The sequence below is a fragment of the Vulpes vulpes genome, chromosome 2 (assembly GCF_048418805.1).
Source record: "Vulpes vulpes isolate BD-2025 chromosome 2, VulVul3, whole genome shotgun sequence".
Classification (NCBI taxonomy): Eukaryota; Metazoa; Chordata; class Mammalia; order Carnivora; family Canidae; genus Vulpes; species Vulpes vulpes.
This window is the reverse complement of record NC_132781.1, coordinates 119,749,107-119,775,119: the sequence shown is the minus strand read 5'-3', so window position 1 is coordinate 119,775,119 and position 26,013 is coordinate 119,749,107. Positions and strand designations below refer to the sequence as shown.

The following is a 26,013-nucleotide window of genomic DNA, read 5'->3' as shown; positions in this document are numbered from 1 at the left end:
TATCAAATCTAAAACAGAATTAAAATGTGTTGAGGATGTCATTAGAGATATTCCAATTTTTTCCTTACAATATTAACTGTGCAAATAAAGGTTACTACAGGAAACTCTAACTTATAAATCAACATAGCGAAAAGTATTTTTCAAGCGGCCAAACCTTTGTCTTATTGTATTAAAATACAATGTAAAATCGTTTATTTCCTCTAAAATTTTCCATTAAATAAGTCTTTAACATTTCTTTACCTGAAAACTACATTAAACTTAAATCACAAAGGACAATTATTCTGAGTTTAAATAAAGTCTTCACGTAGAAAAACTATGAGTGTTACTGAGGAGAAAATCACTTCTCATACAGGATTTCTCATATTGTCAGTGTATGTTAAAAATGAAGTAAATGTATGTTATTTTAAGATTCTGGATCGCACTTAAGTTACTCCCCTCATGACAAAATGATTATCAATATTAACAATCCTAACATCTGGACATAAAATGGAGGAAATATACAAGGCTTACTTTTCCTGTTCAGGAAGAACTGGGGTTATTCAACAATGAAAAGGAACAAACTACTGATAGGTTCTACAGGGTGGATGAACCTTGAAAATATTACGCTAGTCAAAGAAGCCAGACACAAATGATCACATAATGTGTAATAACATTTATATAAAATCTATAGAGACAGAGAGGAAAGTAGTAGTTGCCAAGGGTTATGGTATTGAGAATGAAGACTGATTACAAACTAGCATGAGAGATCTTTTCAGAGTGATAGAAATGTTTAAAACTAGATGGTGGTGATGGCTACATAATGCTGTAAATTTACTAAAACTCACTGCATTGTACACTTAAAATGTAGGAACAGTATGGTATGTAAATTAAACAATAGTAAAGCTACTTTTAAAAAAGATCTGAGTAAAAAAGTTGTTTACTCTTCTGAATTGTAGTCAACATATATGAATAACATAGGTAACATAAGATTTTAAAAAATAGGATCATCCAATGCATTCAACATGATTCTAAAGTCCAAAGGAAAAATGTCATCCTCCATTTGATGTTAAAATACTCTAAATTACAAAAGGGTAATGAAAACACTAGAGAAAAACAGAGATTCAATGGGTTCTTTGTTTTTGGTTTTTGCTAGAATAGGAGGTGTCAAAACTGCAGGTACCTCAGGTATCTGTAATATATTAATGAAAAAGTCCAACAGTTTTCCTCCTAGATATTGACTTTAAAAGGGTTAGGATGCCACAGTTCCAAAACTATTGCAATCACTTTAAGAGACTTAATTATTCTTCAAAAGCAAAATGTATTGCCCACATTTAGTTTCATATTTATACCTGAGCAAAGGGACGGATTATTCTTTCAGAACAGAAGCTGTTGTATTTGTGAGATAATTTTTTAAAAGGTTTTATTTTTGTATTTGAGGGAGAGAGAACACTAATGGGGGAGGGTAGAGGGAGGGAGAGGAGCAGACTTCCCAATGAGAAGGGAGCTCAGTGCAGCCTCCATTCTAGGACTCCAGGATCATAACCTGAGCTGAAGGCAGACGCTCAACCAACTGAGCCACCCAGGCACCCCTGTGGGATAATTTAATAACTACTTCTATAAGATCTTACAGGAATCCAGGAATCCATGATTTATTTGTTCTAAGTACCTAATAACAATCAACAGGTAAAAAAAGGGAGATCTACTGCCACAAATAGCAGATTAATGTAGATTCTTTTGCTAGTCCAGCAAAGAAATTTTCAATCAATAAATTCAATGACAATTCAGCCTCTACAAAGACTGAATGTTCCTTTAAATGTTCATTGATTTTAATACATGCTAGTATACTTACTATTTAATTAGTATTTAAGATTAAGGAAAACTAGGTAAGAGGTCAATACCAATCTGACTGATAATTATATGACCACCCTGGACTTATCAGATCTAAAATCTTATGAATAGTATGACCCAAAATAAGATTGGAATTTTGAGGACAGTAACTGATAGGAATAAGCCCTATCTTGTTAACAAATAAAATACACTATGCTTAGAGCACAAGATTACTAAAGGTAACTTATTCCACTTAATATAAAGACTTTAAGGCCAGGACATGTGTAGCAGGAAGAACAGGATGGTGAAAATAATGGACAAAAAGAGGTTCTTCCCAAAAGAGCCAATGGGTGAGTATCTATAATCATGGAGTTAGTGGGATTGTACAGCTACACATTAAAGCACTAATATAAGCTATAAATCAAGAAAAAAAAAAAACAATTTGGTAAAAAGAAATAATTTTTGTCACCTAATTATTCCTAGAAGCTAAAGCAACACCTTCAGTGTTTAGAAGGGAAGGCAGTAGTATAAGATGCCAGAATATAAGAGTTCCAGCTTTTTTAAACATATCCCATTGTTATATACAAATAAATCTATACTAGTAGCATGGAGAGACATTATAAAGTACTATTTACAAATACAGGTAAGGCCTTACTCTTTGGTCTAGTGTTTATTCTACTTCCTCAGCTTTCCCTTTTCCTCCATTAAATAAAATTAAAAAGTCTGTCATAGGAAACAATGACGTAGAGACAGCTTAGAATATAGCCTTTATTTTATGCACAGTGAGGGAATGAGGTGGACATATACTTGTCAAAAATTGAATTTACTATTAAAACCAGTTTAATTCCATCATTAGACATTTTTATGTCTAATTAGTATACTGTGCAATAAAAAAATAATGGCCAAAGGGAAAAATATACAACATATGGATAGATATAGATTTGGTTTCTCATTTCCTCACTTATTTTTGTCTAAGGAAATTTAAAAATTGTTCCACAATCCCCTTGCTTTCTTACATCACCAAACAGCATCTTACTAGAATGATTTTTAAACAACACTCTGAACTGGGTCTTAAGTGGAAAAAAAAGGTTGATGAAGTACAGTTGAAAATAACACAGGACAAGTGTAGTAGCATATATATTATCTAATGGAATTTGTATTTGGATAAATAGATGTCTACTGTGTTCTGAGTTTCAATACAAAATATTTCTTACTGTGGTCACAGTCAAAAATGAAAACCACTGGCCTAGAAATAACTCATTTTTCCTTTATGCCTAAATTTCTGTCTTAAAATTTCCCAAAGTACAGGCATGCTATACATCTTTAACACAGGAAGGATAACCAAAAGCATTCAAAGACAGAGCATTTGTGTTAACACGCCAAAGCATTAACTGAACCTTCTGCCTTTTACTGTAAATCTTCTAGGTTAAAAGACATTACATTTGGACATATGTAAATTCATAGAAGCATGATTACATAATAGAAATCTGCTAAACTAGAGAATATTAGCAGTAAAATTTTCAGAGGAACTCTCAATTTCATTCACTGTACACAATTCCTATATAATTTTACTGATTTGATAGAAAAATGAGAACTTTTCATGTTACCTACTCCAATAAACAATTCTGGGATAGAAAGTAGCATATTAATTTAATTCTTGGTTTATATTCAAATTTGTTTTCTTTTTTTTAAAATTTTTTTATTTATTTATGATAGTCACAGAGAGAGAGAGAGAGAGAGGGGCAGAGACATAGGCAGAGGGAGAAGCAGGCTCCATCACCGGGAGCCCGACGTGGGACTCGATCCCGGGTCTCCAGGATCGCGCCCTGGGCCAAAGGCAGGCGCTAAACCGCTGCGCCATCCAGGGATCCCCTCAAATTTGTTTTCAATCTTTTCCCAACCATTCTAGGATACTACTTCTTCATTAATTTTTTAAACATCCTCGTTAATTGCAATTTCTCTCTTAAAAAAATTCTTAATAATTTTCTTTGTCTTCAGAATAATTTGAATTCTTAGCCTGGCACTCATTAATTTATTTGACAAATATTTGAACAACTAGTACAAACAAGGCATAGTGAACCATACAAAGACAAGCGATATAAACCCTGCCCTTGAGGAGCTTACAGTCTAAAAGGGGAGATGTACAAAACCCAATACAAGGATAAAGCCAAGGGTTGGCAGGCTTGGAAATGGAACAGAGGCTGTATAATATGGATAACATGGGAACTCTAATGCGTTGCTAGTGGGAATATAAACTGCTATAGCCATCCTAGTAAGCAATTTGTGGCACTCTGTCAGATAAATATTATGCATTCCTATGACAGGTAAATCTTCTTTTTTTTAAAGATTTATTTATTTTTTATTTTAGAGAGCGCATATGCCAGGGGGAGGGTGGACGACAAAGGGAGAAGTAGAGAGAAACCTCTCAAGCAGACTCCCCACTGAGCACAGAGCCCCTGGCCATGAGGCGCAATCTCACAACGCTGAGAATCATGACCTGAGCTGGAATCAAAGAGTTGGATGCTTAACTGACTGAGTCACCTAGGCACCCTGTAGGACAAGTAATAATGACCCTGATTTTAGACCAAAGAGATTCTCACACAGATCCTTAAGAGGACTGTACCAGGATTTTCATCACAGCATTGTCTGTGGTGGTAGGAAATGAGAAACAATTTGGATAACCATCACTGGAAAAAAACAAGTAAAAAATGGAAGATATACAGGATGAAGCACTATGATACCAGCAGAAACAATCTAGAGGTAGACACATGGATAGATCTGTAAAACAGTGTTGAGTGAAAAAAGTAAAAAAACAAAACATGATCTATAGCACAATACCATTCATGTAAATTAAAAATACACACAAAGCAGTAAACATTTTATAAGAACTTATAAGAACAAAAGAATTCACATCAAACACAATAGAATGATTGTCTCAAGAGGAAGTAAGATTAATTCAACTTTCTACACTTGAAGTCCAAAGGGAAGGGAAGGGGCAGGCTTGACCAGAGTCAGAAGGAAGATCCAATAAAGAGCTATAGTATTCCAGAGAAAAGAAATTACTCCTCAAGAGCCCTTGAGGTACACACACAGATGTGTTGTGTTTATCCTGACATCATTTTAATGTTTTCCAATGGATTAATTCTAAGTTGCACAACCTGGAGAGGATAATCATGAGTCCTAACTTTTATAATCTCTGTAGAACCAGTTACAACAAATTAGATATAACAGTGGCTTTAATGGACAAATTTACAAAATTGATTTGGAAAGGCATTAAAGTTGATATTACTTATCCTTTCCCAATAAACGTTCAAACTATAGTTAGAGCTAAACAATGCTAGAAAACTGAGCATATCACTATCACCTGGTTTCACCTTTTGTCTATAGAGGTGATCTTGTGGCCTCTGACAGATATCACCTAGAATGTCGAATCCTTTGAAAACCAACAGAGGACAAGTGAGATTAGCTGCCTATATCAGGAGAACATGGATCAAAATGGATGGAACAAATGGTGTACATAGATGATGAAAGGAAAGAATATCAGGGTAGTATATATATAAAATACCTAGGTAAGTTTTTTTTTTTTTAGGTTTTATTTATTTATTCATGAGTGACACACAGAGAGAGGCAGAGACATAGGCAGAGGGAGAAGTAGGTTCCCTCTGGGGAACCTGATGCGGTACTCAAACCCAGGACCCCAGGACCATTACCCGAGCCACAGTCAGACGCTCAACCACTGAGCCACCCATGCACCCGAATACCTAGGTAAGTTTTATGGGCATGAATATATTTTAAAAGGATACAGATACAAATAATAAAAAGATGTCAAGCAGAAGCAAAATGTTCTAACTTAAAAGATGATTGCTAAGAAAGTAAGAGTCCTAGAGAATAAGAACTCCATCCCTAATCGCATCTGCAACACAGATATAATCTACAGATTTAGAAGAAACAAAAACAACAGGGTAAACAGAGATTTCATCATTCAAAGAAACTTTTTTAGAGACAAAAATAAGAAGTTTTAAGGAGAAAAATCCAGTTTAAGGAGGAAAAAGAAATATTATAGCTTTTATAATTTAAGATACATTTTCCTATCTACTTGGGTAATTCAGGGTGTACATATATCATCAGCTAATTTTTCCTAATTCATAGTGATATAATATTCTATGATGCACATGATTTATACTAAAATAACATTTTTTATTTTTATTTTTTAAATAACATTTTAATACAGTGCATCACCACACTTTGATCCTACATTAAAAAATATTAGGTTGGCAATATCATGTGGCATCTGGCAATAGCAAGTATCCAAGAGTGAAATACAAGTGTTTATTTTTTCCTTCTCTTATAATTTAGTAAAATGAAAGATTCCTTAAAAGGTTAGTTCATTTTTATGCTATTTGGTAAGTAATAAAACATCAAAGTGAAGAAAACAAGTAGATATCCAGCATAAGAAGGTATTTCAGAAAAAAATATGATTATTCACTTAAGCATCAACTTAAAGAAACCCTACCTAAACATTTGTTAGATTTAATAAACTTAGGTCTATTAAACCTAAATTCAAAGCATTTTACTTCTTCTCTGCACACACTCCATGTCCTTCCTCGCTTATTTCTTGATTATTTTGTGGCTCTGTCATTAATATATTTTTATTTAGTACTGAATTTCCCTAGCCAAAGTTACTACAGCTCTCTATAATGTATAGCCAAACCAAAAAACCAACAAAACCAGAGACATTAGGTTTAAATATTTTACAAATAGTGAAGTCAGTTAGGATGCTTAGATTCCTTAACAAGCACATGGTTAATTTGCTTTTGACTTGTTAAAATTCAAAACAGCAGTCTTTATTTTCTGAAGAATTTGAATAGCTAGGTGTCCAATGGAAAGCTCAATTATTAGCTTAAGTCAGAGAGATTATATATATTTTATCGCTGAAATTAATAGCTTAGAAATGAAGTAGCCCTTGGTCAAGCCCCTCAATACTCTAAATTACTCAAATTAACATAATTAAAAAGAAACTTCTGCTTGCTGTTATAATAGTCAACAATAATCAACTTTTCTTAAATTAAAATATTAGAGATACTATTAGTATACATACACACCTCATTGTGATTTCAAACATCTAGAGCTTGGTTTTTAATATACTGAATGAAATATGCTCATAAATTTGTTTTTATTTGGTTTTTGATACCATACATATTACCTATTTTATATCCCAGAACTCAGACAGGACAACTATACATGATTATCAAATGAAGGTACTTTATATTTACAAGTGAAGAAGTAGGAAAATATTGAAGCTTATAAACTTGAGCTTTAAGTTTCAAGCTTCTTCTTAATATTCACTTGGATATTATTTATATACTTTTTGACAGTTATTTGTCCAGGTTCACATAATGACAGATGTTAGGCCATCATATTCAGCATTATATGAAAGAAACTAAATATAATTCTTAAATTTCTAACTCCATGAGTTGCATCAATGCTACTGAGATTTAACTAGACAGTATACATTTTCATTCCTCATATTGTACTACTGTTTAACGAGAGAACTGTCAAGTGGAAAATGAGTATCTGATAATTTTTTGCTGCTATAATATAATCCACACTTGATATGCTTTTTAAGTATTTTTATCTGTGCCAGATGAAAACTACACCTAGAAGTATGTTAACAAGAAAATTAAAAGTCAAGTAATTTTTCCTGGTTTTTATCTCCTTTCTTTTATAAATAGTCTGTAAGACTATTAGCATTTGTCAGAAATACCTACCTCAATTAATCCTAGATACACAATAACTGTATACCATTAAGTACTTTTATGAATTCATTAATTATATAGAATACCCATTTTAAAGAAAATAATTCAATAACTAACCTTTTTGTACCCCTAAAAGGGCAGGAGAGCTCTCCTGTGATGTTCTGTCAGGTTCCTGGGGAGGTACAACCATGGCAAGTGTGTGCATTGGTACACGAGGAACCTAAAAAGTTAACTCAGAAAAAATATCATCTCAGACTGAAGAATAAAACAAGGGCCCATAAATGAAATGGAAATTTAGATTTTCTTCATATAGTACCAAATTTTTTGTTTCTTAAAAAAAACAAAAACAAAAACCCAAGCTTTCAGCAAGGAATCATTTCTGAAAATACTGAATCAGACAAACTTAACCAATCTATACACAGTGAATGACTTAAGCTAAACAGGATTAGTATTACTCTCTTATTAGAGAGAAAGCCTTGTTGGACCTTGTTGGTTCTGATTATAGCTACGAGTACAAGTCATGTTATTAATTGGCCAATTTACCCATGTTCAAACTCTGTATAAGTAAAAAAAAGAAAATCCAACAAAGTCACTAAATTGGGGTATTTTAGGGGGTCCTTGGGTGGCTCAGAGGTTTAGTGCCTGCCTTCGGCCCAGGGTGTGATCCCCAGGTCCTGGGATCGAGTTCCACATCGGGCTCCCTGCATGAGGCCTGCTTCTCCCTTTGCCTGTGTCTCTGCCTCTCTCTCTCTGTGTCTCTCATGAATAAATAAATAAAATCTTAAAAAAAAAAAGGGGGGGGTGTATTTTAGCAGTTCTCAGGATAACGTTGTAGAAAAGAACTCAAGGGGCACCTGAGTGGCTCAGTTGGTTAAGCATCTGCTTTGGCTCAGGTTATGATCTCGGAGTCTAGGGACCAAGCCCCACATTGGATTCCCTGCTTAGTGAGGAGCCTGCTTCTCCCTCTCTCTCTGCCACTCCCCCTGGTTGTGTTCTCTCTCTCTCAAATAAATAAAATCTTAAAAAACAAAAACAAAAAAAACCTTAAGATTTCACTGAACTTTGTATACTTAGTATATTCTCTCCATATTTTTTAGATAGATTTAAAAATTACTTTAATGACTTCTTGGTGCATATATCCTGGTTAACTATACTTTCCTGGTAAATAAAAGTAGCTATCTCTAGAATAATTAATACTGTCTTAGAGGTACTAAGGAAGAAGTTATCTCTTAGTTTAAGGTTATGCTTAATGTATTAATTAAAAACAAAGAACCCAGGGCAGCCCGGTGGCCCAACGGTTTAGCGCTGCCTTTGGCCCAGGGCCTGATCCTGGAGACCCAGGATCGAGTCCCACATCGGGCTCCCTGCATGGAGCCTGCTTCCCCCCCTGCCTGTGTCTCTGCCTCTCTCTCTGTGTTTCTCATGAATAAATAAAATATTTAAAAAAAAAACCCAAAAAAACAAAGAACCCTGGGGATCCCTGGGTGGCTCAGCGGTTTAGCACCTGCCTTCAGCCCAGGGTGTGATCCTGGAGACCTGGGATCAAATCCCGCATCGGGCTCCCTGCATAGAGCCTGCTCCTCTCACTGCCTGTGTCTCTGCCTCTCTCTCTCTGTGTGTGTCTCTCATGAATAAATAAAAAATCTTAAAAAAAAAAAAAAACCCTAAAGACTATAGTAAGATGAAAACTTGGAAAATATTTATTTATATTTGGTATTAAGTGTTTTTAAAAAAGAATATTTTTTCAGTAAATAAGACAAGAAACAATTTTCATGTGCTTTTGAAGGAAATAAATCTTAAAGAATTTAGAATCATGTTTATTTCAATATGTAACAAAAGAGAAACAAATCCATTTTCATTAAAGCTAATATTAAACAAAAACTCCCAATCAATTTGGAGGCTTTATATTTATAAATCAGCTGTTTTACTTTACCTGAGATTGATCTTGAGAAGATGAGGTGAGCTGAGACACATCTGTAGTAGGAACTGACAGAACATTGTTTGGATAATCCAATAGATAAGAAACAACATTAGTATGGCCACCTTTTGCAGCTTCAATGAGCATTGTCGAACCATCCTGAGAAAAATTGACAAAACCATTAATCATTTATTCATAAATTTCTTATGATTGCTATAGACATTTAGTTTTTTAGCAGCCTGTCTAGAATCAAAACTCATTTTTATTTTTATTTTTATTTTTATTTTTATTTTTTCAAAACTCATTTTTAAAGAGTAATGAATATTAAGCACTGAGATCAGGCAAACACATCTTCAATATCTTTTAATAATAATGTATATATTATTTATTTACTTATTTTTAGGTAGAATACCTTGAGTCGATGAGTAGGGTCAGCTCCATGAGCCAAAAGTAACTCAACAACTGCCAGGTGACCTCCTGCACATGCCAGAGATACTACCGTATGATCGTTATTGGCTGTAGCCCTGTTCACATTGGCACCTTCAAAGAAACATAAACAGCAATCTTAGAAAAAGTTGGAATCAATCAAGGTCACAAATAATATCAATTTAGAGTTTTTTTTGAAGTATGACATAGATATAAAAAAAAGTGCACAAATCCTAAGTGCATGGTTGAAAATTTTTCACAAAGTGAACATACCTGTGTAACCAGCACCCAGATCAAGAAACAGAACATTATCCACATGCCAGAAATCCCACACCTTGTGTCCTCTTTCACTCACTACCCACCCTTCCAATGATACTACTCTTCTGACTTCCAAACTGGTTTTAGTTTTTGAACTTTATATGAAGGAAATCATACAGTGTATATCTTTTGTGTCTGGCTTCTTTCACTCAATATAATATTTGTGAGATTTATCCACAATGTTGCACATAGCTGTAGTTCGTTCATTCAATATCACTTTTAAAATGGAAAATCTAGAAGACTAATAAATATATATAGGTTAATGTAAGCATCAAATAATATCATTGTATGTAACTCAAAATGTTGTAAAGACATTTTTTATATACTTCTAGAATGTGGCAATATAGCCAGGTCTCAAAGTAGAGAAAACAGGTCTTTTAAACAATATCTAAGAAATCTATAATTCTTCCTACAGTGTATTTTAGAGTCAGAGGGACTTGGATATGGAGAGAAGACAAGAATATCCAAAAATGTTATCTGAAATGCTATTTAGCAAGTTGTTAATAGCTTCGTTCAACATGATCTGAAGAAAGTCTAAACGCAAAACCTTTTCTTGGTCTCTTTTTTGATAAATTACATTAATTGTTTTCTCAATGCCCCAAAGTCTCAATCAGATAGTTAAGACTATAGCAATATTGGGGACGCCTGAGTGCCACAGCAGTTGAATGTGTGCCTTCAGCTCAGGCATGATCCTGGGGTTCTGGGATCGAATCTCACATCGGGTTCCCCACAGGGAGCCTGCTTCTCCATCTGTCTATGTCTCTGCCTCTCTCTCTCTCTCTGTATGTGTGTGTGTGTCTCTCTTATGAATAAATAAATAAATCTTTAAAAAAAAGACTATAGCAATATTCCTTCCTTAATTCTAGACTTAGTTTATGAAGATAAAAATAAACCCATGGGCAAAAACAATATAATGAATTTATTTAATTTTCAGAAATATCTAGCTGAACCTAATCCTAACTCACACAAAAGTACCTTTTGGGAAAGGCAAGACACACCAATATTCTTACATTACCAACAAGTGATTATTTTAAAAGTTGTTAATAATAAATTTAGATGGTAGGACTGTTGAGCAGTTACTATAGCCTAGAAAGGTTATAATCAATGTGTTAAGTCTGATTACATGATTAGCAGGGTTGGTGTTGGGTGAGATTAGATAACCTCCTTAGTAAAGGAACATGAGAGAATTCCCAAGGTTACCCATCTGTTTATTACTTCAGTATGTCTGAAGTGAATAGCTTTTACAGAATATGTTATAACATTATGTAAAGATATGCCTTATTTGGTAGCAAAAATGTGCTATTAAGAAAATAAATCTAGCTGTATCCAATTAAAGACAAAAAGAAGTATATTTAAAATGATAACATTTGGGCAGCCCTGGTGGCTCAGTGGTTTAGCGCTGCCTTCAGCCCAGGGTGTGATCCTGGAGACGCGGGATTAAGTCCCACATCTGGCTCCCTGCGTGGAGCCTGTTTCTTCCTCTGCCTGTGTCCCTGCCTCTCTCTCTTTGTATCTCTCATGAATAAATAAATAAAAATCTTAAAAACAATAAAATAAAATGATAACATTTTTATAACATTTTTATGGTGGCACAAAATACCTGAGTTCTGTTGGAATGTAGATATAAATTTTTTATTTTTATTTTTTTAACAAAATTCTTATTTTAGGGGCACCTGCGTGGCTCAGTCAGTTAAGTGTCTGCTTTCAGCTCAGGTCATGATCCCAGGGTCCTGGGATCGAACCCCCAGGTCAGGAACCCTGCTCAGCAAAGGAGTCTGCTTCTTTCTCTCCCCTACACCCGAGCTCTCTCTCACTATCTCCGTCACTATCTCAGTCTTTCTCTAACAAATAAGTAATAACATATTTTTTAAAATGTATTTTAAAATTCTTATTTTAACAACATGGTATCACCTGAGTGGACTCTCCCTGCATTTTGCCATCCTACCCCAGGATCTTTCATCAGATACTAGAATACCTCTAACACTATAAACAGACTCAGGCTGAACCAAATAAAATTATGAATATTGCCATTTTTGATGTATAAAATGACAGTTTAATGGTTCAAACTAACATGGGTTTAGCAGTACTTCACTTTTCGATAGTGAACAGTCTTGAACTACTTCTTTACCCATCATTCGAACTTCTTTGCTTAAAAAATTCTAATAATAGAACTTCTAAAGGAATATAAAAATAACACCCTTGTATATATCTTTAATTCAGCTGTACAATAAACAATAGTGGCAGATTTTCTGCTTCCCCATCCCACCTTCCAGCAGAACTGCCTTATCATTAAGTGCTGAACAATACTCTATCCACTAAATATAGCTGGATGTTTTACATTTGACTTTTCCAACTTTGGGCAGCAATAATATGCTGCTTGGTTGCCAAACTCCAAACTCCAAACTAATATAGAAAAATCCCATTGAGGGGCAGCCCCGGTGGCTCAGCGGTTTAGCGCTGCCTTCAGCCCAGGGCCTGATCCTGGAGACCCGGGATCGAGTCCCAGGTTGGGCTCCCTGCATGGAGCCTGCTTCTCCCTCTGCCTGTGTCTCTGCCTCTCTCTTTCTCTCTCTGTTTGTCTCTCATGAATAAATAAATAAAATCTTAAAAAAAAAAAAAAAAAAAAAGAAAAATCCCATCGAGTACCTCATGAATTCTACACTTACTAAATTAAACAGAGCAAGAAAAGACTAGGATATAATACTTTTCTGTAGGAAAAGTAGCTCTAACATAAATTGTAACAGTTTAGGGTCTTTTTTTTTTTCCAGAAATTATAGCCTCTTACAAATGATTACTTGTACTTCCCTTACCTTTGCTAATAAGAAACTGCACGGTGCACAAATGACCAGCTCTTGCAGCTTTCATCAAAGGTGTTCTTCCACCCTCAGATTCATGTTCCTATTAAAGAAACAAAAGAATCATGCATCAGTGCCAATTTATTAACCATCTATTTTAAACAGTACAAATGACATGAGAAATAAGATTTAATACTTACTGTAGTCACTAATACTAACTATCTCCATTCCTCCAAAATGTAGGATTAATTTCCATCCACAGTAGTAGGAACTTTTTAAGGTAAGTTCACTTTTGCATACCAAACAAAAGCATTTAAAGATAATACTCATGTTTAGTTTGAGTGTCAAAGAGAAATAGCTACATCTTTCTAATCCTAAGGTCAAAAAGATGTTTTCCTAACTATTTACATGAATTGTGAAAAAAGAACCTTAGTTTTACACATGATTAGGAAGATCTTGATCTTGTCATATTAGAAACTACTAAGAACTTTATCATAGGATAGAAACCAGTCTCTCTCTCTCTCTCTCTCTTTTTTTAAGATTATTTATTTAGAAACCAGTCTCTAAAAACACAATGGTATTTCAAGAGTAAAGAGAAAAGAAAAAAGATTACCAATGAAGCAGACATATTTTTAGACTAGAATTTAAATATATGAATAGTGAAAGGCAAAAGCAGCAGTTTTATAATAGCGGAAAGACAGTTATTCCTTCTAGGAAGTTTGCCAGGAAGAGGAATGAATGATAAAACAGCTTGCAACCATCCTAATATCAAATGCCCCTAAAAGGAGCTTGCTAATATGGTAAATAGTACTGTTTGGAAAACCATGAACTCTTATTACATTTATCTAAATATTAAAATGAGCACTGAGTGTTGTATTTAAGTGACGAATCACTGAATTCTACTCCAGAAATCAATCTTGCACTTTTAAATAAAAATAAAATAAAATATACCTGATACACTGCTTCTATGAAGCAGTTTGCTCACCTATCCCGTTTCATTATGTATGTAAACATTAATTTCTGTTGTTCTGGTCCTCTTTTGTTAATAAGAAAAACTTAATAAAGGGGTGCCTGGCTAACTCAGTTCTAAATGTGTCTTTGGCTCAGGTCATGATCCCAGGGACCTGGGATAGAACACCACATTGGGCTCCCTGCTCAATGGAGTCTGCTTCTTTCTCTCTGCCCCTCCACCCCACTAGGTGTGTGCTCTCTCTCTTGAATAAATAAAATCTTAAAAAGAGAAAAAAGAAAAAAACTTGATAAAAAACAGTGCTTAAGGGCGGCCTAGGTGGCTCAGCGGTTTAGCGCTGCCTTCAGCTCAGGGCCTGATCCTGGAGACCCGGGATCGAGTCCCAGATTGGGCTCCCTGCATGGAGCCTGCTTCTCCCTCTGCCTGTGTCTCTGCCTCTCTCTTTCAGTATGTCTCTCATTAATAAATAAATAAAATATTAAAAAAAAAAAAAGTACAGTGCTTAAGTCAAACTTTACTTCAGCCTTATGCTAATTAACTCAGAGAATCCTTTGGCTACCACAGTCAAAAATACTGTCCTCAGGGCGCCTGGCTGGGTCAGTTGGTAGAGTATGCAACTCTGTGGTTGAGTTCAAGTCCCACATTGGGTGTGGAAATTAACATAAAAAAGAAATATTTTTTTTAAAGATTTATTTGAGAGGGAGGCAGGAAGTGAGAGAGCACAAGCAGTAGGGGCAGAGAGAGAGGGAGAGAGAATCTCAAGCAGACTCCAAGCTGAGCATGGAACCCAATGCAGGGCTTGATCTCATGACCCCAAGATCATGACATGAGCCTAAATAGTCAGAGGTTTAACCGACAGAGCCAACCAGGGGCCTCGAAAAGAAAAATCTTTAAAAAAAAGAAATAGTGTGCTCTGCCAATAGGATACTTTTTAGTCTGTGTATGTAACTATATGTAACCTACAACTTAGGCAAACTAACAATGATAAATACTGTCAACCCAATGGAAACTTTAAACTGGCCTGCAGTGTCAGGAATTATACTCTAAGAGATTTAAAAACGTTTATCTTGATAGTACAGAATTTCTCAACTTCTTATAAAAATTAATTTATGCTTTGACTTCTTGTTATACATATTGATGAGATGGCAATCTTTACTAACTTTAAAATATAGAAGATGGTTAATACAGGTGATGCCAAAATCTTTTGGCTTTGGAATGGATTTTGAATTTACATTCAAATGTAGGCAAATCTAACATTCTGGCAATTTACTTAAAATGAAATGGAATACACATTAAGAAGATGTTATTCAGAAAGACCTAGAAAGTTTGTTCAGTTTCTCCATCTCACTTTTTCCCCTGATATTAATGCAATCAACTACACACTGGAAATAAATTGCTCCTTTGGCAATCTGTTATTTCCACTCCTGACTCAAGGCCTTTCTGCTCAAGCTGTTCTTTCTTCCCTGTAACTTTTCTATTAAGTCCTTTTCATCCTTCACATCTCAAGCCAAGTGTTATTTCCTCAAGGTAGACCTTCCTGAACTTCCTGACTCAATCACTCTATTATAAACCTTCCTCGACTTATGATGGAGTTACTGCAGATAAACCCATTTTAAGTTAAAAATATCTTAAGAAAACACATTTAATACACCTAACCTACCAAATAGCATAGTTTAGCTAAGCCTACCTAAAACATGCTCAGAACATTTACCCGCAGTTGGGTAAAGTCATCAAGCACAAAGTCTTCTTCATAATAAAGTACTTAAGATCTCATGTAATGAATGAATACTGTACTGAAAGTAAAAAATGGAATGGCTGTAGCAGTAAAAACAGTGTGAGTGCATTGGTTGTTTATCCTTGAGATCACAGGTCTCACCACAGCTGCTGCTCACTGCTGCTGCCAACATCATGAGAGTATCTTACCATATATCGCCAGTCCAGGAAAATGTCGAAATTCAAAATTCGAAGTTGGTTTCTACTGAATACATATCGCTTTGCACCATCATAAAGTCAAAAAAATCATAAGTGAACCATTGTAAGTCTGGGACCATCTGTATGGACATAGCTATATGAACTATGCCTTCATAAGTTTCAGTCATATATTAGTTTGTATAACTATTTGGCTAACATGCTTCTGCCACTAAACTGTAAGCTCCATGAGAACAGGAATTGTGTCCATTTTTGCTTACCATTATGTATCGAATGTCTAAAACAATAAGGTGTATGAATTGGTTTACCAAGAAGGAACCTAAGTGTAACTGACCTCTCAAATCTTCCCTCCTAGTACTGAGGTTTGAAGTTTTAATTTTCTACTAGGTAAATAAGAGAAAGAAAAGTTAATTTAACAAGAAATTAAGAGCAGTAGCTAAACCCAGTTAGACATTCATTATCTGCATTTGATAACACATTGTTACTGGAACATGGGTGGGCAATATTAACGTCACTTTTCCTTTCTCTTTCTTTCTTATGTTTTAAGCCTAGTAGTGACACCTATCAGCATAACTAGGTCCCATGAGTAATGGCAATGACAAAAGATTGTGAAAGCCCTTAATTTTATTTTATTTTTAAAGATTTTATTTATTTATTCATGATAGACACACAGAGAGAGAGAAAGAGAGAGAGAGAGAGAGGCAGAGACACAGGCAGAGGGAGAAGCAGGCTCCATGCAGGGAGCCTGACATGGGACTCGATCCTGGGTCTCCAGGATCAGGCCCTGGGCTGAAGGTGGCGCTAAACCACTGAGCCACCCAGGCTGTCGGAAAGCCCTCCTTTAGAATAAACTTTTAAAATAACTGTTAGTTCTGCATATATAAAAAATTACTAAAGCTCTTAAAAGACAAGAAATCAGAAAGTACAGTCCCAAGATCCTCATCCCAAGTCAAATTTCCAAAGTTCAACATACTAATAAAATTTCTGAAATAAAAGGTATGAAAAGCTGCCTATTTTACTTTCCTCCTTATTCATATATATATGTATTCTTTGGTTTTGAAAAACATAATTATATTTGAGGAAATGGTTGGTAAAACAATGCCCCAACTTTATACTATATTTATATTTCATGTCCTAAAATCAATAATGTAAATCCTATAACATACATAATTTGTTCCAAAATACCTGACTACTAAATTCTTCTCTTAAAATAGGAATCAGACACATCTGGGTGGCTCAGTCGGTTGAGTGGCCACTTCCTGATTTCAGCGTGGGTTATGATCTTGAGGTCCTGGAATAGAGCCCCACAGTGGGCTCTGTGCTTGGTGGGGAGTCTGCTTGAGACTCCTTTTCTCCTTTATCACTCTCCCCCCTTTGCTCTCTCTTGTGCACATGTGCTCTCTCACTCTAAATAAATAAATCTTTAAAATAGGAATCAAATTTGTATATACTTACTTATGAATGTTGGGTTTTGTTAGCACAGCCAATATTGTTCAAGATCAATCAAATTTTAGGATATAAATTATGGTATTTTTCCAACGTTATAAACTTATATATTGCACATTATAACATTCTTCTTTCTCTGTTCTTGGAAATAGCTAAAACAATTTAGGGTTTATTTATTTCTTGAACATTTGGTAAAACTCACCTATAAATTCATCTGAGCTTCCTACCTTCATTGGATGGATGATTTTAAACTACCGGTTCAATGTGTAATACTTATTGTTCTACTGAGGTTTCTTATTCATGAGTCAATTTTGATAATTTATATATTCACAGAAAAAAATCAGTATTCATTTCATGTAAGTATTCAAATTTATTGATTGTTCAAATGATTACCTTATAAATTTTAAAGATCTCTACTGTATCATATAGTTATGACTCCCTTTAAATTTCTATCATTTACCTGTGCCTTTGCCCTCTGGAAAAAAAAAAGGGGCCTTATTTTATGTTTCAGTATTTGTGTTTTGTTGTTGTTAAATCAGCTTTTAAGTTTGCTTTTCTTCCTTATTTTTGTTTTCTATTATATTAATTTTGCCTTTATCTTTATTATTTCCTTCCCTTCTTTGTGCTGCTTGTTGTTCTTTTATTAGCTTCATTTACTCTCATTTTATATATATAAAAAGTTTTCCTTCTAAGGACCACTTTACCTGTAACTTTTCACCTAAGTTTTGATGTGTAGCTTTTGTGATAATTTCTTTGTAATTTTTACTATGATTGCTCATTAACCCATTAATTATGTGGAAGTATTTTTCTTATCTAGGTATATGGGATTTTTTATTTTTTAAATTTTTTTTCTAGAGATTAAAAAAGGACATTTTATAAAGATAAAATGGTTAGTTTATCAGGAAGACATAGTAAGTATGTATGAGATTTTTTAAAAAAGGTTTTATTGTTGATTTGTAATTTTAAAGCAATAGAGATCAAAGAATTTAGTCTGTGTGACTAGGAGTTTGTTTTAAAGATTTTGTGGCCTAAAACATGGACAATTTTTATACATGTTCTATGTACTAGAAAAGAATATATAGTATATATGATGGAAACAGAATGTTAGCTCTCTATTTATAGGAACAATTTTTATTTTTCTATTCTTAGCAATTGTTTTATCTGTTTGATCAGGCTCACACAGAAGTGTGTGGAAAAATCCTAAACCCACAAATATAGACCTATTTTTCTTGTAACTTTGTAATTTTCTCTTTTCTTTAGAGGGCAGATTATTAGTTGCTGATTAATAACTGACTGTTACTATCAGGTGAAGGAACATTTATCTCTAAAAATGTTGACTAAAAATCCCATTTCATCTGATATTAATATTGCCTTACATAACTTTTTCCATCATTTTATCAATCTTCCCCTATCAGTTTGCTTTAGATTTATCCTCTGAAAAAAAATTGACTAGATTTTGATTTTTAATCGAATTCAAAATTCTCTGCCTTTAACAACCGTGTTCAATGGGTTTATATTTGTTTTGATTACTAATAAATTTTGCAAAAAAAAAAATCTTTATTCAGTACCTGATCCTCCTCTACTAAACACAGGGATCCTAGCATGGTTTTTCAACCTTCTAACACATCCTTCTGAATTTCATGCTATTGCTGTCTAGAAGTTTAGTATTACTTTGGTTTTAAGCATAAAAATTTAGGTTTTGTATTAAAAAATTTATATTTATGTTTTACTAATTTCTTTGCTTACCGTAGCTTCCTGCATCCCACGCCTTCCTCCAGGATATATCTGTCTCCTTATTGAAGTACATATCTTTTAGAAGTTCTTTTGGTAAGGATGTGAGGTGGTAAGCTCTTTTATTCTTTGTAGATCTGAAAATAGGCTTATTTTTCCTTCTCTGGAAGAGTAGTTGAGTACAGAATTCTATTTTTTTTTCTTGGTATTTGGAGGGTATTACTCTCCACTGTCTTCTGTGATTATTACTGATGAGAATCTGCTGTCAAAAATGTGATTGTTGTTCCTTTGAAGTAATGCATTATTTTCCTCTAGTAGTTTCTAAGATATTCTTCATCGTTCAAATTTTACAGTTTCATTTGTTTTACTTATTAATTTTTCAACCAAGTATTCATGTCTGGCTTCAATTCCAGAAAATTCTCTATCATTATCTCTTCAAACATTGCCTCTACTTTGTATTTCCATCCTCTCATTCAGGTAATTCAAATGTGAGGTAGTGCTTCTCAATCTGTCCTCTTTATCTCAATTTCTCTTTCATATTTTCCATTTCTTTTTCTTTGCAATATTGTGTTATTTCTTGTTTTATCATCTGATTCACTAATTTTTATTCAACTGTGTCCAATATACTATTTATCCCATATATTGAGTCTTTATTTCCACAATTTTCTTCCCCCAAAGCTTAAATTTATTTCATACCCATCTGTTCTTAATTTATAGTTACTGACTTTTGTTTCATTGTCTCACATTGTTTTTGGCTATTGCTTACAGTTTAGAATAAGCATGTTTAAAGTCTTTTATTTCAATTGCCTGGGTTGTATTCTCCTGTTCTGCTGCTTTTTGTTTGTTTGCTTACATTTTGACTATCTCGAGGTAGATTTGCTCCTGAACTTCATAATTTTTTTTATTTGAAAAGCTCATTTTGCATAAGAGTTTTTTTTTTTCTTTTATTTCTATCCACAAACTTTTCCCTTCTCATCAGATGCTTTCTAAGTTGCCTGAATCTGGCCTTAAAAGTCCATTTCTGAAGTAGATCTTTCATTGGCAACTTAAACTTCTGGCCTCATGGAGTTATTTCAGTTCTGCTCACTGAATTAAAAAATAGTGTCTTCAAATTCTTAGTTACACTGTTTTCTTTACATCTTCATTCTAACAAGAATAAATAGATAATTTCTAACTGCAACTGCAGGAAGTTGCTTGAAGATTTTTTCCATCTTTGTTCACAGGTAGGGCAAAAAGTCCCAGTTCCTTGTTTCAATCAAGTAGACTAGATCTACTGGCCTTCTCCATTTGTGATGCATTCAGTCCCTATTACCTACAGAAATTGAAATCCCAGTCCCTATGCCCACCCCCCTTTTAGTTTTAATTCTCCTTGGGCCTATAGCTTCAGCTGTGGATCTATATGCTCCATTTCTAGTCCAATGTTCTTTAATCTTGTTTCTCAGTAGAGCTATATATTTTTAGTTTGTTTTCCTACCATATTTTATTTATTATATCTATGTACTTGAAATGATAGAGAGCAGAGAGGTTTCAAAATATACTAACACTGACTTTACCTTCATGACTGGACATCATTTGTACTTTTATATAAACAAACTTGAGATAGCTGAAACGGACTCACTCAACATACAATAACCTAGAAAGAGAGAACTTGGCCTTTAAAAGGAAAGGTATTAGGAGTTTTGTATATTTCACAAATAGTTTTAGATCAAGAAAAAAGTAGGTAAAAGTTTTCCTGCTTTGGATAGTAAAACTAAAAAATGTATATATGTTATTCCTTAATAAAAAGTTAACATTTAAAAAGTGGGAGGTCATATTTAAAGTTAATTAAGGTAAGCTAATCAGTAATGGTTGAAATATACTGGTAAATGGAAAATTCAGCTGGTAAAAGGGAAATTAGAACTTTAAAAGTCCCTGAAAATCTTATCCATGAAAAATACACGGCAAAGTTCTAGTTCTGATGAATAAAGCACTAGGAGGAAAAAAATGTAGTTTTTGCCCATTTGGACTTAGAGCACAAAATTTAAATTAAGTTTATTTTTTAAAAAGTTAGTTGATTTCCTTTAAAATCACAACCGTGGACAACAAAGGTATACAGAGAAGGACTGTAACTATATCACAGAGCTTCTTGAAGTTGGAGGAGGAGAACATTGTCAAGGGATGTACCAAAATCACGAGAGAGGGAGACTGCTTTATACTATATATTTACTAGAGGATTCTGATACTCTCATCTAGGGGGTATGTTCTTCCAATCCACCACTGTTTTAATTATTACCTTACCTATTTATTTATTATTACCTCAGTGATCTGCTGTTACTGATCTTATTCATATCCCTAAGGTCAACTGAGATGGAAAAAAGATTGAGGCATTACTCTAGGGCTTCTGTTTAGCTCAGTTACTAAAAATCACAAGTAACAAAGAGAAAAACCAAACTTACTCAGTTCAGATGGAGGAAGAATGATGGATTATAAAGCAAAGATGGAAAAGGAGGAGAACTCAACACTGATGCAGAATAATCTATGGACTCTAGCAATATCGCAAAGTGCAGAATATGGAAAACTTGCCACCAGAACCTCCTTGGGTATCATTTAAAATCCAGATTTCCCCATTTCAGATCTGCTGAATCTGAACCTCTAAAAGTGGGGCCACAAAACTCATTAAAAAAAAAGTATCCCAAGTTTTGAGAATTCTAGCTTAGAAAGAGATATTTATAATCACGTTTCCTTTAACCAATCTGGAGAGAAAGAAATACTTTATCTGAAATAACATTCAGCTTTATATTTTTGATAGGAGCCTGAGATACTATACAACAGAGTAAAAATTCATATTTTCACATAAAATTTAGTGAAATATATTATTTACTTTGTTCAAAATAGAATGACTATAACAACTTTTCATTCAACATGCCAATAATGAAGGTGCTTAATAAGCATTATGATTAAGAGAGACTTGATACTGGAAAATTTATTTTAGAAGGCCTAAGTTAATTGTGATACAATCACAATTTGTTCCTAATTTGAAAATTAAACACTGCTTCCTGAGTTTAAACAAATCTCTCTGGATTAAAATGGATACTAAATTTGCTTGACTCTTAAAACCATCAGGCACAAACTTAAAACATTTTCTCAAAAGAAATGTTTGCTTATGAATAAGCATTTACCTCCTTAAAAACCAATTTCAAAATGAAATTACAGGGACAATTTTATTAAAATAATTTTAACTTTATAGAAATTAATGGCATGAATAATATAGTAAATGTTTCACTAATTTTTTTGTTTGAGGATTATATAAAAAACAATCCAATGTAGCTCCCTAAGACTGAGTTTCAGAAATTGATGAACAAATTTGAATGCAAAGGACTTTATAACTAAGAATTTCTCTCTGTAGTATGTTGTATCTCCCAATAAGGAAGAATGCAAAAGAACTATCTGAATAAGAAAAATCTATTTTCAACTAAGAGATGTTTTAGGAATACCACATAAAAAGAATACTAAAGAAGCAAACTACTAGTAACATAAATCTCTTTTTATTGGAACTTCATAATCTTTTTCAATTGAAGAAGATTTCCTTTGTCACCCAGCAAGGTCCTGGAACGTCTTGGCTGGAATTCAGATATCCAGAGTTCTTGTTACCTACAACAACTATTCTTTATGTAGTAGCTTACAAGCATCAAAGGCCTCCCTCACCTGATGCTTGGCCGGATCTATGCCCTCCAAAATAGTCTTCATGTCCTCCTGCTTGTCCTGTGAAAGGAAAAAGAAGAACTCACGGATCTTATTCCAAAAATGAAAATCACATTTGGCCATGAAGACCTTGTGACTGGTATTTCAGGTGCTGGGCTTTGTAAACTCAGGATCTTCAACTAAAAAGATTCTCATCTATAGAGACCATAATCTCAGGAGTAGACTATGATTTTTTTCCCCATTAATGTGGTTCTCTACAATATAACTTCAATATAAACTTTAACACATACAGAAAAATTCTGCTGAATTACTTGAACTCATGCCTTTGTCTTCAAATACAACTAGGCCCCAGAATCAAGAGCAGTGTCTTAATATCTAACCCAGGAAAATAATTAAATCAAAGGACTTGGGAATATCAGAAGTTGGGAGAAAAAGTAAGGAAAATACTATAAGGTGTTTAAATAGTTACATAGTTTTCTCCCTGATTATAAATGCCCTTAATACTCATACTTTTCAACTAAGACAGGAACCTCCAAAGAACTTGAGATATGGAATAGATCTATTTTCTCTCAATATAGACTTGTGACAGAAAGTACCTGAAGATGAGACAGGGATACAGTAGAAGAAACAGCAATAAGCTTTTCAGTCACTAACCAGGGTCAAGTAAGTCTCCAAATAAAAGAAAGATGGCCTAAAGAAAGCTTTACTCTTTTTTTAACTTTTTAAAAAAGATTTATTTATATATTTTATTTATTTACTTATTTATTTTTAAAAGATTTTATTTATATACTCATGAGAGACACAGAGACAGAGAGGCAGAGACACAGGCAGAGGGAGAAGCAGGCTCCATGCAGAGAGCCTGATGTGGGACTCAGTCCCGGGTCCCTGGGCCAAAGGTGGTGCTAAACCGCTGAGCCGCCCGGGCTGCCCTATTTATATAAATATATATATATATATTTTTTAATTTTTATTTATTTATGATAGTCACACACACACACACACACACACACACACACACACACACACAGAGGCAGAGACACAGGCTGAGGGAGAAGCAGGCTCCATGCACTGGGAGCCCGACGTGGGAATCGATCCCGGGTCTCCAGGATCATGCCCTGGGCCAAAGGCAGGCGCCAAACCGCTGCGCCACCCAGGGATCCCCCTGTTTATATATTTTAGAGAGGGAGAGGGAGAGAGCACAGTGTGGGGGGAGGGGAAGAAGGCAGAGGGAAAGGGAAAGAATCTCAAGCAGACTTCGTCCTGAGTGTGCAACTCCCAGGGGCAGCAGCAGGGCTCCCTTGTATGACCCTTGAGATCACAACCTGAGCTGAAATGCTTAACCACCTGGGCCACCCAGGTGCCCCAAGAAAAATTCACTCTTAAGTCACTCCTACCTCTTATTTGGGTGACGTGCTTAAGGGGACATGTGCTCCTCTGGTAGAGATTTGGTGAGAAAGTATGCCGAGACAATTATAAAATCTGAAGCTATTAGGACTTACTTCCTTTCTCTGCCCTATCCCCACACGATGTTCAACAAATAGCAAGCCTCATTCAAATACAAATAATAAGCACAAAGTATCCAACAGAGAACCTACTAGGAAATTCCTACAAAAATGGAAACAATAAAATTTTAGTCAAATATCCCCTATACTTCCAAATAAAAAAAAGAACCTGAACTCTTTAAATAACCAAACAAAGTGATGTAACAGCAAGAGGAGATTTAAAAGTTGGAAGAACAGAAGAAATTAAGTAATAATAAAATAATGAAACCATGAAAACCACATAGAAGCAGAAATGTACAGAAAAATTAGTGACCTGGAGAATGGGTTTAAGAAACAACACAGAGGAAAAAATAAAGAAATGCAAAGAATCAGATATAAAGATGAAAGAGACAAGAAGAACCCAATATACAAATAATAAATATTCCAGAAGAAAACAGAGTGGAAAAAGAAGCCTTCAAGGATAAAGTACAAGAAAACCATAGGAGGGGGAGGAGAGAAGACCTAAGAGGATGACCTATAATCTTCAGACAGAAAGCACTCATGGATTTCTAGAAAAAATTAATATAAAATAATAAACACTAAAACATAATTCTGATGAAATCACAGAGGTTTAAAAGTGTAATGACTAATGATAATCCAGGCAAAAAAAGGAAGTTACTCACACATAATAGGGAATAATCTAGCAAGCTTTGGAAATATTCAGTATCAGAAGACAGTAGAATACATGGCTTAAAATTTTGAGGAGAAAAAAGAAGCGATTCAATAATTTTATATATGGTTACATTCATTTATAAATACAATATATAGTAGTCTCAAAAATATGAGCACACCTGTGAACTCCTTTTTGGGGGGGGAGAAGAGTAAATTCAAATAAAAATACCAAATATCTGCCAGCCAAAAGGAGAGTCAAGTTTAGGAACTCAGGAATTAAGAGGTACATACTGCAAAAGAGTAGTATAGCAAACACTGAGTCCCCTAAATATACAGTTGGAGTTAAACAACTGTGAGAAATAGGGCCATAAAACCGAAATGTTAATGTTATAAAACCAAGACAGTGCAAAATAAAAAAACTTATACAAATCCTATGGTGGAAGATATATTATCCTCTTTCAGAATGAAGTCAATAGATACTATTTAAATATTTGATTTTTTTGAAAAAATTAATGTTAAAGAAATTAACAAAATATTTCAAAGTTTGCATTTGTAAATGATGTCTGAATACTCTTTCAGAAAATAACTTTATACCTTTGTTTTACATAGTTCACAAAAGCTTTAGGAGCAATTAATGAGTAGTAGCCCATAGGGCTATGGAACAGAGAAAGATTTTTTAGATAAAACAAACATGAGGACTATGATCAAAGATTAGGAAATTAAACAAGAAAGAAAGAAGGAAAGAAAAGAAAAGAAAAGAAAAGAAAAGAAAAGAAAAGAAAAGAAAGAAAGAAAGAAAGAAAGAAAAAGAGAAAGAAAGAAAGAAAGAAAGAAAGAAAGAACTCTAACTCATGTTAACAAGATGTGGGGAATCAGGTCTCAACTGTTAATAGAAATGCAGACTGGTTCAGAATTTTCGAACTATTTGGCAACAGCTATCAAAATTTTAGATGTGGATCCTCTGATAACCAGTAATTTCATTTCTAGGAATTTATCCCTACAGATATATTTACAAAAGTAGCAAAAATATATAAATACATTTAACAACACTTAGTATACCACCATTTATAATATTTAAAAACTG

At 34.1% G+C, this 26,013-nt stretch overlaps 1 protein-coding gene across 11 annotated transcripts in view; it reads right to left on the bottom strand.

The window, feature by feature from the left end:
* The window catches only part of ANKHD1 (ankyrin repeat and KH domain containing 1), a 120,455-nt gene that overhangs the window by 34,684 nt on the left and 59,758 nt on the right, over positions 1 to 26,013 (bottom strand). For 7 of the 11 annotated variants that reach the window (XM_026017458.2, XM_072749785.1, XM_072749786.1 and 4 more), the window contains exons 11-15: positions 22,780 to 22,836; positions 13,035 to 13,122; positions 9,893 to 10,020; positions 9,496 to 9,639; positions 7,680 to 7,782 (exon numbers count right to left, since the gene is read on the bottom strand). In XM_026017458.2, coding sequence (XP_025873243.1) covers positions 7,680 to 7,782; positions 9,496 to 9,639; positions 9,893 to 10,020; positions 13,035 to 13,122; positions 22,780 to 22,836 — 520 coding nt within the window. Of the gene's footprint in view, positions 1 to 7,679; positions 7,783 to 9,495; positions 9,640 to 9,892; positions 10,021 to 13,034; positions 13,123 to 22,603; positions 22,837 to 26,013 lie in introns of those variants that run through there. The other 4 variants (XM_026017469.2, XM_072749791.1, XM_072749793.1 and 1 more) reach the window with 3 other exon arrangements.